Source organism: Daucus carota, chromosome 5, assembly GCF_001625215.2.
Source record: "Daucus carota subsp. sativus chromosome 5, DH1 v3.0, whole genome shotgun sequence".
Lineage (NCBI taxonomy): Eukaryota > Viridiplantae > Streptophyta > Magnoliopsida > Apiales > Apiaceae > Daucus > Daucus carota.
The window spans coordinates 45,371,007-45,385,462 of NC_030385.2; the positions used below are offsets into that span (position 1 = coordinate 45,371,007).

General features: G+C 34.6%; 3 protein-coding genes across 3 annotated transcripts; all 3 read right to left on the minus strand.

Moving 5' to 3' along the window:
• Positions 1 to 970: 970 nt before the first annotated feature.
• On the minus strand, positions 971 to 3,579 carry LOC108222794 (uncharacterized). Its single transcript, XM_017396707.2, has 2 exons — positions 3,223 to 3,579; positions 971 to 1,510 (listed from the first exon to the last, which is right to left on the minus strand). The coding sequence occupies exons 1-2, from the start codon at positions 3,449 to 3,451 to the stop codon at positions 1,197 to 1,199; spliced, it is 543 nt and encodes a 180-aa protein (XP_017252196.1). The 5' UTR covers positions 3,452 to 3,579; the 3' UTR covers positions 971 to 1,196.
• Positions 3,580 to 5,751: 2,172 nt separating this feature from the next.
• Positions 5,752 to 6,153, minus strand: LOC108221845 (phosphopantothenoylcysteine decarboxylase subunit SIS2-like). Its single transcript, XM_017395699.1, has one exon. It carries the CDS (start codon positions 6,151 to 6,153, stop codon positions 5,752 to 5,754), a length of 402 nt encoding a protein of 133 aa, XP_017251188.1.
• A 965-nt stretch (positions 6,154 to 7,118) lies between these two features.
• On the minus strand, positions 7,119 to 13,506 carry LOC108223211 (probable ubiquitin-conjugating enzyme E2 25). The gene is made up of 8 exons (XM_017397347.2): positions 13,236 to 13,506; positions 13,036 to 13,144; positions 10,202 to 10,294; positions 8,935 to 10,074; positions 8,785 to 8,848; positions 8,529 to 8,668; positions 8,120 to 8,431; positions 7,119 to 7,650 (listed from the first exon to the last, which is right to left on the minus strand). The coding sequence occupies exons 1-8, from the start codon at positions 13,280 to 13,282 to the stop codon at positions 7,318 to 7,320; spliced, it is 2,238 nt and encodes a 745-aa protein (XP_017252836.1). The 5' UTR covers positions 13,283 to 13,506; the 3' UTR covers positions 7,119 to 7,317.
• Positions 13,507 to 14,456: the final 950 nt, after the last annotated feature.

Consider the following 14,456-nt stretch of genomic DNA (forward strand, 5'->3'; position numbering starts at 1 on the left):
GTTGACTTTGAGCACGTAATTTAAGGTGCATTAACCGTCTAATTCTGAAATTTATTTTTTAATTTTTCTTTTGTAAACGAAAATTTCATATTTAAAATTTTATTTGAAAAAATAAATTTTTTAAAATAAATAATGTAACTATGCGGTCAATGGACTTTAAAATGCGTGCCCAAAGTCAATGAGCTCATCTAATTTGGGATGGAGGGAGTATTATAAATACGTCTGTCAAAAAAAATATTTTACTTTGTTTTCATTTTTATCTGTGGTTATAATTTTTGATAATTTATGTGGGAATTATTTTCATCATTATATGAACTCACGTGTTATGAATTTATTTTACAACCATATACAACAAAAATAACATCCAATGTAACTGATTGCAATTATTGCTATCAATTTTTCGGAAAAAAGTTGCTTTTGGTTTTATTTGATTACAAGTTCGTATAAAAAAATTGCATACAGTTGCTTTTCAATTGCAGTATGTTTCCAAATATTTTTTAAAAATAAAAAATTAAGAAAACTATTAATTCTTGGTAAATTCCTAAATTTTGCCTGCATCAACTTTGGAACTACCAATATATAAAGCTTCATAATATTGTATTGAACAAAGTAATAAGACAAACAGTATGAAAAAAATTATTATTATAGAAGGAGCTAACATTTTGAGATGGAAGAAGCAATATTTAAAAACAATGGGTTAAAACATAAAACCTCAATCCTCGTACCAGGAATTTTGTAACTGGGGATTATCTCCGCATTCCCCATAATATACCAAGAGGATGTATCTACCTGTTCACAAAATGACCCCTGCAAATGAAGCCATCTACTACTAGTAGATGCAATAGAATCTCTAAAGACCCTGTATCCCAATGTACTGATGCCACCGAAATGAACTCAGACAAACTGGCAACAAGAAACTCGCTTTGCACAATAATAAATAACCATACACAGAAATAATCACTTTGTCGTCTGTAGGAGAAATAGATGTTCTGTGAGATTTGAATAGAGACCTAATCGTGTGATACAATGATTCAATACATTGCTCAAATTAAAGGGAATATACAGCATATCCGACTGTACATGAGCATATTTAGTTTATTATGCTTCATAGTATCCGAACTTCCAACATCCAAATCAAAGAAAAGAAACAAATAGAGACATTATAAGCCTCGAAAAGACCTATATACTTGCTGTCTCTACAAGAGCTTATCTATGGAAGTGGCAAGTGTTGCTTTAGGAACTGCGCCAATGATTGCATCTATTTTCTCTCCACATTTAAAAATCATGACTGTTGGGATGCTTCTTATCCCATATCGAGTTGCAACCGAGGGACTCTCATCAGTGTTGACCTTGTAACACTTTAGCTTTCCTGCGTATTCTTTTGCCAGTTCATCAATGATAGGATGAATCATGCGACATGGACCACACCATGGAGCCCAAAATTCAACAAGAACCGGAGAATCACACTCGAGGACAAGTGACTGCCATGTTGCATCAAGGACACTAGGCACTGCATTCCACAGTGGAACAAACATTACTAGGATTCTAAGATCCATTTACAAGCAGAAGTGCTAAGAGCAAAGATAAACCTTAGTACACGCTAGTTGCTAATGTAGGAAAACAAAAATTAAATTGTGCCAACTCAACCCTGTGGAATGTATAACACTAACATATCTGAATGCATGCTCCAGATCACATCATTTTTTTTCCATAAAACATGTGTTGAGCACTGATTTGAGAATTTGGGGTATTTGAGATTGTAGTGTTGCAATTGTACACCCTCATGCAATAAGTGTGTTAAAAAAACAGGCCTCAGTGGGAGTCTAGGTGCTAGGCAAGTAGTTAGCTTGAAAAAGCTATGATAAAGGGAAAATAAGGAGGTTTTTTAGAAGACAGGCCTAGGGGGCAAAATAGAAAATCAAATCTAGAGAACAGACAAAATTCTCCAGAAACCTGGAACCACGCACAGGCAGAATTAATAATATTTTTTTCTTGATCAGAAATATTATTAACATGCATCATATTAATGATCCGATTAATCCTTGATTACCTGATTTAATCTTTTAAGGTACCCAAACTGCCTAAATACGACCAAAAGCATTTTAAAACACTGCTCGCAAAGCAAAGTTCCAAGTAACAGAAAAAGTGATACATCAATTCATCCTCGTACACCAATCCTGATATTCTAGTCATCCATAATTTCTTTTAGCCAAAGACCCATCTATAGTTGCATTAAGCCAAATAAATCAAATAATCCAATCCTTACTACTCAATTAAGAATCAGTAGAAGTGCACAAAATCACATTTTAGTCAAAACCATACATAAAAAATGTCAGTGGCAAAACCGACGACTTGGAGGCCAACATTACAACATTTTGTAACATCACGGATAACATTGCTAGAAGGCGACAACTTAGAAGGTCATGTCAGTATCCAAGTCCCTGACTTGGAAAACACAACAAAACTTCCTCATTAAACAAAACAATATAAGTTAGCTATACTGTACATTTAGCTGAGTAAGTTTTCAATTACGCCCACATTATATCACCAAATTGACTATAAACTAATAACTTATGTTGTGTTTGGTTGGGGTGAATGAAAATGGAGGGTATGGAATGAAAGTTGAACTATAAATTAGTTGAATGTTTAATAATTCCATTTCTTCCATCATTCCATTCTTATCACCCTTGACTAGAGCTCAAACCCTCCACTTTGTGAAGGAATGCTCCATTCCTTGTCATACCCAAATCTTATCATACAAAATTTACACTAGCTCATATTTTTTCAAAGTCCTCCATCCTAAACTTTATATTTCCTTTTATTTTCATTCATCCCATTCCATTCCATTCCATCACTCAAACCAAACACAACATTAATCTCCCCTGGCTGCTACACTTAAACCTCAATATACGAATACCCTTGGCAATGGATAATTTTGTTCATTTATCAACTTAAAAAATACACCGTGCCTATTACACCGGGTCATGGAACCGGAATACATTATTCATTTGAAAAGGTTGTATACTTATACTTACTGAAATTTCATTCATCATTTATCAATAATAGATGCTTTTACCATAATTTTACAGCATTATCAGCCAATAGTATCGCATATCGAGATAAACAGACAGATGAATAACATACATTTCCGCAATTAGATAATTTAAAGCCTCAATTAGAATATCAAATTCATATACAAAGATAGATTGTGAAGAGTCTAACCAACAACAGCAGTGTCCTGAGCCTCGCTGACGATACGACCAGCACGACTAACGAGCCTCGAGCTAGTACTCACCGATCCAGTGACTCGTACGGACTGAATCTTTAGTCCTCTGGATTGAGGCAATTTAATTGAGCTCCGGTGACCGGAGAGCGAACAGACGGACGGAGAAGAAATCGCCGGAAAAGTAGAGGCGCGGGGGATAGCTAGGGTTTCCAAAACAGCCGCCATGGAGAGAGAGAGAGATGTGGCTGTGAAGAGTTTGTTTTGGGGAGAGAGAGAGAGATAAGAGTGAGTGAGAGAGACCGATCGGTGTGTGTGTCTGTAATGAGATTGGTGAATACAACTAACGAAATGGCCTAATTACGAGTAAGTTACTACTTCTACTCTTTGTATTTTTCTGTTACTCACTTGTTCCGCACTTGCCTTTTGGCTGCACGCTATGATTTCCTTTTTGGTAAATTTATTTAATTTTTTTGAGATTTCGATAATTTTTAACAAGTTTCTGAAGTTAACTAAAAACTATGGAAAGAAAGAAAGAAAGAGTTTCACTGCTTTTTTAATTAAAGATATTTATAACGGTTATAATTTTACAAATTTCCAATCTTACTTCTTACAAATTTGATAAATAATATTTAAATATGATGACCAGGTTATTAATGAACACGAAGAAATTATAATATAATATAATTTCAAATAAAGTGATACAGCTTCATGAAATACTAGTAATAAATGTGCAAGTTTAAAAAAAATTGAAACAAACTAAAACATTCTTTCTCAATCCAAAATTCAAAATTTAGGCACTAAAATTTTGTAAGTATTGAACTATACAAGTTCAGCGAGATAACTAATTATAAGATTTGATGGATCAAAACTTTTACTTAATTTCATAATTTTAACAAATCAAGTCCAATTAAGATATCATAATCACACAAGTTAATTTCACGACTCGTTAAAATCACAAATATCTGATAACCATATCATACATTCTTCATTGATCATCCCACTTAGGGGCCATTTGATAACGCATGAATGAGAAGATTTAACTGGACGAGAGGGAGAGAGAGTCGTCTAGATCATTTGTTTGGTTTTTTTACGTTCTGGACGAACCAAAATTCAGCTGGACGAATGGGCTTCACAATTCTATCTGAACGGTTCGGTATGCCACTGATGCATCTTTCCCATAGGGTACGTGTTATTTCTAAGTTCATTATAAATGTGTTATATCAGTGTTTAGTTAATGAAATCAATTTAATAGAATAAATTTTAAAAAAAAAGATATGAACTTATCTAATTATTATTCCCATTAAAAATGATTTTTTATTTATATTAGTTAATATCTTTATTCATATTTAATATTAATTATAAGACTTATAATTAACAGAGAGGTATAATAAAATCTTTTTAAATTATTAATTATTTCAAGATTATGAAGTGATTATAATTTATTTTTAGATTAAAATTTATTATATGTTTAGTATATAATTTAAAAGTTTTCATCCATCCAGAAAAATATTGTTCAGATCAGTCAAATGACTCACATGAATGGTTCAAAAACTCGAATGATCCAGAAATTTATGTCGTTCAGAAAATATTGTTCAGATTTATCAAATGACCCCTTAGACTCTCGTGAACATGACTACAAGATCTTAACAAAAATGACGCATTTTCTCTCCTCTTTTCGTATACACAATAATTTATTTGGCATAGGCTGTTATTGTGAATCATTTAACAGTTGATGTTCTGCCTTCATAGGAATGCCAGGACACACAACGGAATAAATCAACCACTAATCAACACCATGATAACTCCATTGCTAGGTAAATACCGTTCAAGTCATGACGGGACATCAAATTTGAGAGGGAAGAAGTAAATTTAACCATCAAAGCTTCCCTCACATAACAGTGTCCGGCCAAGATCTTCAGCAGCAGCAATTAAATTCCTCTCAAAACTAAATACGAGCAAAATCAGCTACGAACTTTTCCTAACTGGCAAAGGAAATTTGACATTTCTCCGCCAACATTCAAATTTGAGAGCAAATAAAAATGAAAAAAGAAAAACAACGATTTCTTTCATGAATGCCAGCAAGTGCCTCAATACATCAAATTTTTGTACAGACACCATTGCATTGCCAGGATGAACTATAGCTACAATCTCATCATAAACATGTAAGGGAAAATGAGATTCTGATACCGAAATTTTATTCTGATTAACCAAGTTAGATAGGAGCGGGGATGGGAATCGAAACGAGGTATATGTGAATGAGTATCGTGAAAGTGTGGAAAGAACGATTTATCCATCATGAATTCTCATTTCATACCACAAAATGGCTAATTCAAACCAGAATTGATATAATTAAAAACTTCTTAAAAATTATTATCAAAACTAAACAAAAAATGTTCAAAAACTTCTTAAAATTTATTTTGTAATAGCAAAAACTAACAAAAGAAAGTAGGCCAGACAAAACCTACCTAATTCAATCTCTCATCAAACACAATCCATATAAGTTTTAATTTAATCTATAAAAAAAATCACTTCCTCTTCTTGTAAACAGGATCTTCATCTTCATCGTCATCATCATCCACGCAATCTTCACCGTCCATTTCATCAAACTCCTCTTCATCCTCCTCCTCGAACTCATCGCTCTCGTCCTCAAAATCGTCCTCATTGAACTCATCATCAATCTTCACCGCGCGTCCACGCGTCAACAACGCCGCCAGATTGACCTGATTGCGAATCACCGCTGCGACGTCGTTTCGGAGAGGTGAATTCGGGGTTTTAGTTTCGAAGACACGAAGCTTCGATGGAGATTCAGAGGCGGTTTCGATTGAATCCGCGGTGGCGATTGGATTGAGATGGAGATGAATTAAGCTTCTGAGCGGAACGTTCTTGCTGAATCTCAAACACTTGGAGATCGCCATGGGAGTCGTCATTTCTAGAGCTCTAGGTGGCGTTTGTTTTGTGGTTACTTATAGTGTAAAGAGAGGGGTTTAGGGTTTTAGAGTGCGCCCAACTTCGTGTCCCATACGGTAAAAATTTAGTACTGTAATTAACACTCAGATGGATTTTGTTGGGGGTAATAAAATATCTAGTCCGAATATAATTTCACAAATTATTATATAATTTAATTATATATATATATTTTAAAATACGTATTGAGCAGAAAAATTATAAAGAAATAAATTAGAGGGACGAAGGGACTACTTAAATTTATTTATTTTGTCATAAGAGGCTACTTAATTTGAAAACATTTAAAATTTAAAATCGAAAATGATTTTAAAATCATAGACTTTTAGGTTTTGAATTGCTGTTGCAGAAAGTAAACTCAGCTTATTTATGAAAAGTAATTATGAAAAATAATTCGTCAAAATCATTATTCTTTTATGTTCTACCTATTAATATAAAAACATTACCTACTAATTTTCTATTTCTCTATTTCTGTAATAACACTTTTTTACCTTTTTTGCTAACACTTTTTTCCAATATTACAACAATTTAAAACATATATTCCAAACTGACCCCTAATCTAATTACACAATCACTTTGCTTTACAATATAAATTGATGACTACCTCATCGTATGAATCAGATACTTCCACCGGCAAGTCACGTTGATGAATATATATATTCATGAACTCAAACATATACCTGAGAGAAAAAAACACCATAGCATAACTAACAAACAATGAAGCTGCATGTGATATCAATTCATGTCTACATATTTACATCAAACTTCTACCAAGAGTCCAAGAGAAAAGTGAACATAAGAACTACAAAGATATTAGAAGTTCATGTTGCAACTAATGATAGCTACCCTGATAACAGATTGAGCAAGAGATAATCATAGAACAGAAAGGAAATATATGTTTAAGAAAAACTGGAAACCTAAACAGAAAAAATGAACATGGAACACGAAGAAAATATAATAGAACCAGTTTCATCCATATGATAATGTCATTTAAAAACAAAAGCATCCCAAGATACTCTCTACGGTTTTGGTCTTGTGCTGAACCCGTCAAAACACAAAACTATAGATGACATAATTAACTTAAAGGTTGCACAATAAAATATCAAAGTCTCCCCTAGTCCCCTTCTAATTTATGAAAAATAGTTCGGCGTCTTGAGGGCAGGAGACATATGTCTGTGACCTGACTGCCTGAATCCTGTCTGGCTGTTTCCCGTCTGTGAAGGTGGAATGAATTGTTCACAGTCCTTCACGCCAATTTGTGTAAATGCGTCTACAAGTGGTTTTAAGTAAGCACCCAAAGTTGCCTTGAAATTCTGTGAACAACTCTTGTCTCCTTCATCGACATCCTGAACACCACCTTTCACAAGACAACCAACTTGAGCTCCATCCATGTAAGCTTTACATGCCACCAAAACATCCAGTGCACACTTGAAAAAGTGCCCCACCACAAAATCTTCAAAATGCTGGATCATGAAAAGATATTGAAAAGTTTAAAAGCCAATCCCAAAATTTACATAAATTGAATTAAAAGCCAAATTTGATGTAAATGATAAGCAATACAGGCCATAGTAACACATTTTAGCCACTCTAGTAGCAATAGTATATCTAACCAGGTCATATCAGGTATCTCCTGACAAAAAACCAGAGCAAAGTGAAACATTTACAAAAGCAAAAGCTAAACAACAATTTCATATAAATAATAAAGCTTTACGTGAAAACATTAGTGTGGCAGCATACTTAAAATTCATCTACGTCTCAAAATTAAAACGTTCACTGCCCCACAATTGTCACAGGATATCAATTAAAATTAGTGAAGTTGGGTGTTATCATAAAGTATAGCTTGTAGGAAGAAAAATCACAGGATATAACTGTAATATGGTTAAAACTATTTGATACTTCATTTCTTAACCTAAAAGAACGAGACACTTCTACCTTTGGTTGCTTCTTCAGGGTAAACACCATAGTTTTCAAGGAGAGGATAAAAGTGGACTCGTTATAGTGTTGTGAGCTCTTTTCCCCATGTGGCGTGCCGCTTAAACGATCATATGCAGGTTCGTTGAAGTATGGTTTCGCATTCAGTATTAGACCTTGTATGGAAACCAGAACTTGGAGCATAGTTGACAAATTGGGGATCCACATCTCTTTCTGGCTACCACTCCAGGTGTTGAGAAGACTCAGGCATACTTTTCCATTATTGTACAGATTTGGATTGAGTCTGAGACCACGTGAGTGGTAGTACACATGCTGAAAAAGTAATTCTTGGTGATTAGGTCAATGCCAGCATTACATATTACATACTTAGTAAATTTGCAATAAATACATTCAAGTAATAGATGCATACTGGTGGCACATGAGGATAATTGTCAGGAAATAACACATCAAAGAAGAAAAGGCCATCATGGTAGGGAGTCCCCTCTGCTCCTATAATTACAGCTCTCAGAAGATCCATTCTTGATTCATAAGCCCTAACAAATATAGTATCTGGACAGAAAAAACACATCAAGCCATGATTGTAAATTAGATGACCTAAATTATCACTGCAAGCTTTTATCAGATACAGAAAAGATACATGTATCTCAGAATCCAGAAAAACTAACCTGGTAAATCCTTCTCCAGAATCTTCCATTCCTCCTGTATTTTCTTTGCCCAGCTCTTTGATGGCTGCAATAAGAAAAAAATGATTTATTTACTTGAGGGGACCTATAATAAGAAAAGAACACTCCCAAAAGAATCTTTCAAACTTTTACCTGCTTCGATGAAGATCCATTATGCACGTAATGATGATCAGAAGGATCTTGGACAACGTCAAATTTTTTAAATTGATGTAATTTCATGAGAATCTCATCTCTATTGACATGCTTATCTGTAACATTCTGTTGAGATGAATTAGATGGACAATCTAAGAATGTAGCATCCTTTTGGCTTCCCGAAGATGAACCTAATGGAACCCCCAAATCTGTGGCATTCGTTTGAATTGTAAAGGAATCCTGCAGGAATGGATCATACGCTACTCCATCGAAAGACATATGTTCACTAAGAAATGGATTATAATGGGTGGGATAATTTGGAGGAACCATTACGTACATACTGTTGTCATGTTTATACCAGCTGCTGGTGACTGGGGACGCCTCAGAAGCATTAGGAATATAAGGATTCCTAGCTATATGCTTAGTCTTTTTACGAAGAATGTTATCACCGCGAAAGGCTGCCTTGGCTTCAATATACTGCTGGTTCAAAGAACCTGGTGGTTTATGTGGACCATGACTACTTGCAAGACCAAAGGGTGTAGATTTGTTAACAAAGCCCCAACCACCACTACTTTGCGCTTTATGCTGGAAGTACTTTGAAGAAGCTATATTTTTCTTGCTCTGAGCATTCTCAATGGTAGACCACGATGAAGACAACCCTGCCTTATGGGGGTGACTGACTCCTTGGACTGGGGTTTCCATCCCTAGAGTATTTGTAGTGGGCATCCTTCCCCAAGGGTCTAAAGACCACAGGGAATGTGATGCCTCCATTTCTGGAAGGATAACACCGGGGCTGGGCTGTGGTTTTGGATTTGACAGGGCTGGGTTTTTAGTGGCACCGACATTAATTTTATTTTGAGCAGGACCGGGGAACCAAGAAACAGGAGCCTCAACACCAGGTGGAATGTCAATATTATCAAAATGGGATTGTAAAATTTCATATTCATCCTCATACATCTGATTGTCATCGAACACATGTGCACCATCAGGGTACATATCCACATAATCATCATCAAGGAATGAAAGATCACATGCAAAACCTTCTAAATTAACTACACTATGTGATCCAGGAGCAGAGTTCTTCTTTGAAGATTGACCCCCGTCCCCATCAATTCCTAAGGAATTGTTCGTTATAGCTCCCTTGAATTGAGGAAGAGAAAGAACAACTTTAATAATTGCTTCACAACATGGAAAAAAATATAGATCTAATAGTATTAACAATCACCTCAAAGTTCAAAATACACGTTTCATAAACAAAACAAATTACCTTGCCTTTGTAGTTTGTACCAATCCCTTCAGTAAGCATAACATTGCAACTATTTTCATCCATATCAACATCAATTATTTCTTGATCCACAACCTGCAGCAAATCGGGTTTCTTAGGACTCATCATGTCTGGTACAAATATAAAGTACATTGACAATATTACACTGCTAATTTAAAATCATATATTACATTAATGCACATTCAATCGAGAAACTGTGCAAGTGATGCTTATACATAAACTGGTAAAACATCTAGAGAGCTATTCAAATTACCAATTATGTTATAAATGATCCAGTTCTCTACTATCAAACTTAAGGCAACTACAATAACAGTATATTAAGCTACAGCTCCATCAATGATGCTTGAGAAAATATAACCCAAAGAAACTGATATGAGCCAGACTATTCACAAGTTTTTAATTTCAGAATTGACATTGACACTGGGATCCGGATCTGAACGTCATCCAGATATCAACTCTCCATCTTACACAGCCTATATCTAATTTCAGTGACCTATCTCTATGAGAAAGATAGGAATAAGAACATAAATGAAGAAACAGAGGTGAAATGAATGTAAAAGGAGAAAAGAAGCAACTCTTGCCTTGATTTGTGCAATTGTTTGCTATGCAGTATAATACAATGATAGGTATTTATTTATAAGAACTATCATATTATCCAAGTGTCGGATCCTTATAAAATGTGTCCCGGAGTCTTTAATTTGGTAGTTTGAAAGATCTGACACCCTGATATGTGTCCGTGTCGGATCTTTCTAAAAGAGTTTAAGCATCATAGTATTTAACTAATAACTAGATGCATTCTTATATTCAGATAATTATCTATCTGACATCAACCGTTGTTTCAATTACTGAACTTCTCAACTCATTTCTTTTATCTTGAAACGCGATGGTCCTATATGTGTCCATGACACAATAATCATTGTAGGCAATATCAATTGGTGTAAAACCATATTATAATCCTGATAAGGGGTGGAAAGTCCAACAATGAAACTAACTAAAATCACACTACACATCGCCATTACATGATATGCGAAAAAGGACGAGATTTAAAATTGCGGAAAACAATAAAAAGATAAATTTGGGTAGTCACTCAAAACCGACACCTCAAGATAAGATAAGAATTAGGGTGTTCCCATCGCATAAGAACAGTGTTGTTAAAGGCAAAAAGCGCAGCGAGAAGCGCACTATACAAATTTATATGTGTGTGTGTGTATTAAGATATGTGTAAAACTAAACATACTATTTAATAATTATAGCCCTAAAATATTGAACTAGACCAATGTTTCATACTACTAAAAGATATCAAGGATAAAATTTAAATTTGTCCATCAACATCTTCTTCCTTGCCCATATACTCCCACTCATCAGAACTAAGATCGAGACTCCTGTTCTGTGCAAATTTAATCTCCTCTTGTTGAAAAGAGAAAGTGAGAAGACAAACCTGAGAGAGAAGATTTGTAGCCGCTGGAAAGTCTCTGATAGTAGGAGGAAGGGTCTTCTTGAGGATATGTTGAAGATTTTGACGAAGCGGCTAGGTTTTGTTCTAATATTTTGTTTTATAATGGGCTTTAAAAAAGGCCCAGTAGGTTAAATACCAGCCTAGCTGTTTAATCACATCAGATCGATTAAAAATACATATCTACACAAAAGCCCGCTTTTTGACAGCTTTTATAAGCTTCTCGCTTCAGCAAAAAGCGCGCTTAAGCAGGGCTTTTGAATTTTTTCTGGGCTTTTTATAAAACGAAGCCCAACAGGTGCGCTCAAAGCGCGCTTTTAATAACACTGCATAAGGACTAAGCTTAGAACTTCCAACTCGTAGAAGAGAGAAAAAATATCCTGACCTCAACTATAAAAGAAGGGACTCAGTTTTCAAATAGCTAATCAAAAAGAAAATTTAAAAAAATACACTTATCCATATAAGAGCAAAAATCTTAATAATAAACTAGTGAAAAATAATTATAGCATGGTTGTCCAGGAAGAAAAGGGTTAGAGATAGGATAAGTGATTTCACAATTGTTTATAAAGATATTTCAACAAGAATGGACTCTGGTAAAGCCTGCACTGCAATATTGCACTATTTAGGGGGCTGTAAATTTACAGAGACTGTATACTTGTCAAGTCAAGTTTGTAACATTCAATATTTCTTAGTAGAGGTCAAAATTCACCAAGAATCAGCTGAACCCATTTCTCGTTGCAGTACTCTTGCACACTTTAAGCTTGTTCTCAGCTAATAATGTGCAGATAAAACAGTTTAGGTGTTCTTAAAATATCTAATGAGTATGACTTCCACATATCAACAAATGACTTCCACCTAGCATTGCTCTCTTCCCTTACAATTATGGGCCATGATTACTTTGCAATGTTAGTGCCGGTTGATTAAAAGACAAATAATGAGATATAAAACCAAAACTAAACTAATGAGGACCGGGAGTAATAGTAACAAAATTAACCCCTTCCTTTCTTTGACGAACAAATTTCCAACCAGAGCCTGACCTTCCAAACTTGATACCAACAATTCATTGTACATTCTCAAATGAACATATATGCACCAACCAACAATCAACAACGAGATGCCTATATCCTCATATAAACTAGCGGAAACATGTCTTCACACATGTATAGTATTCCCTTTTCCAATTTTGCACGAGGTGTGAAAGATTAGCTAATTAGCTAGCTTAACATATCATCGAAGAGCAATCAACACCCATGTAACAAAAATAATACTTATGTTCAATTCAGCACCCAATTAATCAATCTTTACAATATTAAAAACAAGACATGCAAGAAAATCAAATTATAAAAAAGAAATAAAAATTCACCTCCTTAAGTTTAAGAGTTTTTGATTTCGAACTCCGATTAATCGGCGTCGGCGGAGGAATCTCAATCACATCGGGGTCCATAGAACTCCCTCCCGGAAACACACGCTTCCTAATATAACAATCCAATCACATACAAATCATAATCACGATATATCAGCATACATATATAGAGAGATGCATATATAGAGTGAGAGAGTTACTTCGCTTTCGCTGCTATATAACTTCTCCCTATCGCCGGCGACTCCATCGTCCAATTAAATTGGGGGAACCGCTGCTAGGGTTACGTAATCCCCGACTTTTTAGCTTTCCATCTGATGAGAGAGAGAGAGAGGGAGAGAGAGAGAGAGACTGTGCGTGTAAGCAGCGAGGGTTTATTTGGGAGAGATTGAGAGAGAGAGAGAGAGAGAGATTTGTTTCTATTATAAGACTTGGCGCCTAGTTGGTTAAGTAGATCCTACAGAAACTGACGTTACAACTATTAGGCTTTGTGTTCTTGTAAAACTAGAATTCTGTAATTAGGTGCCCCTGGTTTTGGGGTTAATCACGGGTGTGCCACTGCGCTTCGTTATTCTCGCTTTTGGAATGAACTGTCGTTGGTCATGCGTGTCAATGTGATGGATCCCATTAGTGCTTTTGTAGGCCATGTTTGGAAAAACGTTTAAAGTTACCCCCTTTATCTCGCTTTTTTCCCTATTTTATCGGGTAAAAAAGAAGTTGCAATTTGGTAAATACATTCATTAGTTTATTTTATCTATTTTATCTATAAGCAACGGTGGAACAAGATCCGGTGAAAGGGAGGGGATGACAGTACATGATATTATCTTGAATTTCTACTGTAGACTGTTTTGATATTAGGTTAGTTGGATAATAATTTATGTAAGTTTAGTAGATAGGCTTTAGTTAGTTTTTGCATATATGCAATATCTCATGTATTTGAATAAAATTTTGTAAATATCGATATAAAATATTTAGGATTTGAATACAATTTTAAAATATTCGATAAATTTAAATGAGATTTTCTACGACATAAATAATACTGAGATAAATTTAAATTCGAATTATATATGTGTCATCTTCTTCGTAGTTTGATTCGAATTTTCTTGTTTGAAGAGTGGTTTATCTTATTCAAATTGAATTTTGAGCATGGTCATACACTTTAATAATTTATAGTTAACTCATACAAGAGACCAATAATATCACTCTTAAAATACAGGAGGCTCAAATCTCATGCAGATCATTTATATTTCTCATACGATTAATTATATACATGATATTTTTTTATTATTACATGGTTAAAGATAATTTTAGTGCAATCAAAATATGTTAATTATCGTATCAAAATATAATGATTTCATGTATAACGAGCACTACATCATCATCATCATCATCATTATTATTATTGTGAGAATTATTTATGACAG

What these genes read in the sequence shown, in the direction of transcription:
- LOC108222794 (XM_017396707.2), bottom strand. Translation starts at nt 3,451, where the DNA reads ATGGCGGCTGTTTTGGAAACCCTAGCTATCCCCCGCGCCTCTACTTTT. An exon ending in TCAGGACACTGCTGTTGTTG is followed by an intron (nt 1,511 to 3,222) that starts GTTAGACTCTTC and finishes TGTGGAATGCAG; the next exon opens with TGCCTAGTGTCCTTGATGCA.
- LOC108221845 (XM_017395699.1), bottom strand. Translation starts at nt 6,153, where the DNA reads ATGACGACTCCCATGGCGATCTCCAAGTGTTTGAGATTCAGCAAGAAC.
- LOC108223211 (XM_017397347.2), bottom strand. Translation starts at nt 13,282, where the DNA reads ATGGAGTCGCCGGCGATAGGGAGAAGTTATATAGCAGCGAAAGCGAA. An exon ending in TATATAGCAGCGAAAGCGAA is followed by an intron (nt 13,145 to 13,235) that starts GTAACTCTCTCA and finishes TTGTTATATTAG; the next exon opens with GAAGCGTGTGTTTCCGGGAG. An exon ending in ATTATCCTCATGTGCCACCA is followed by an intron (nt 8,432 to 8,528) that starts GTATGCATCTAT and finishes TTACTTTTTCAG; the next exon opens with CATGTGTACTACCACTCACG.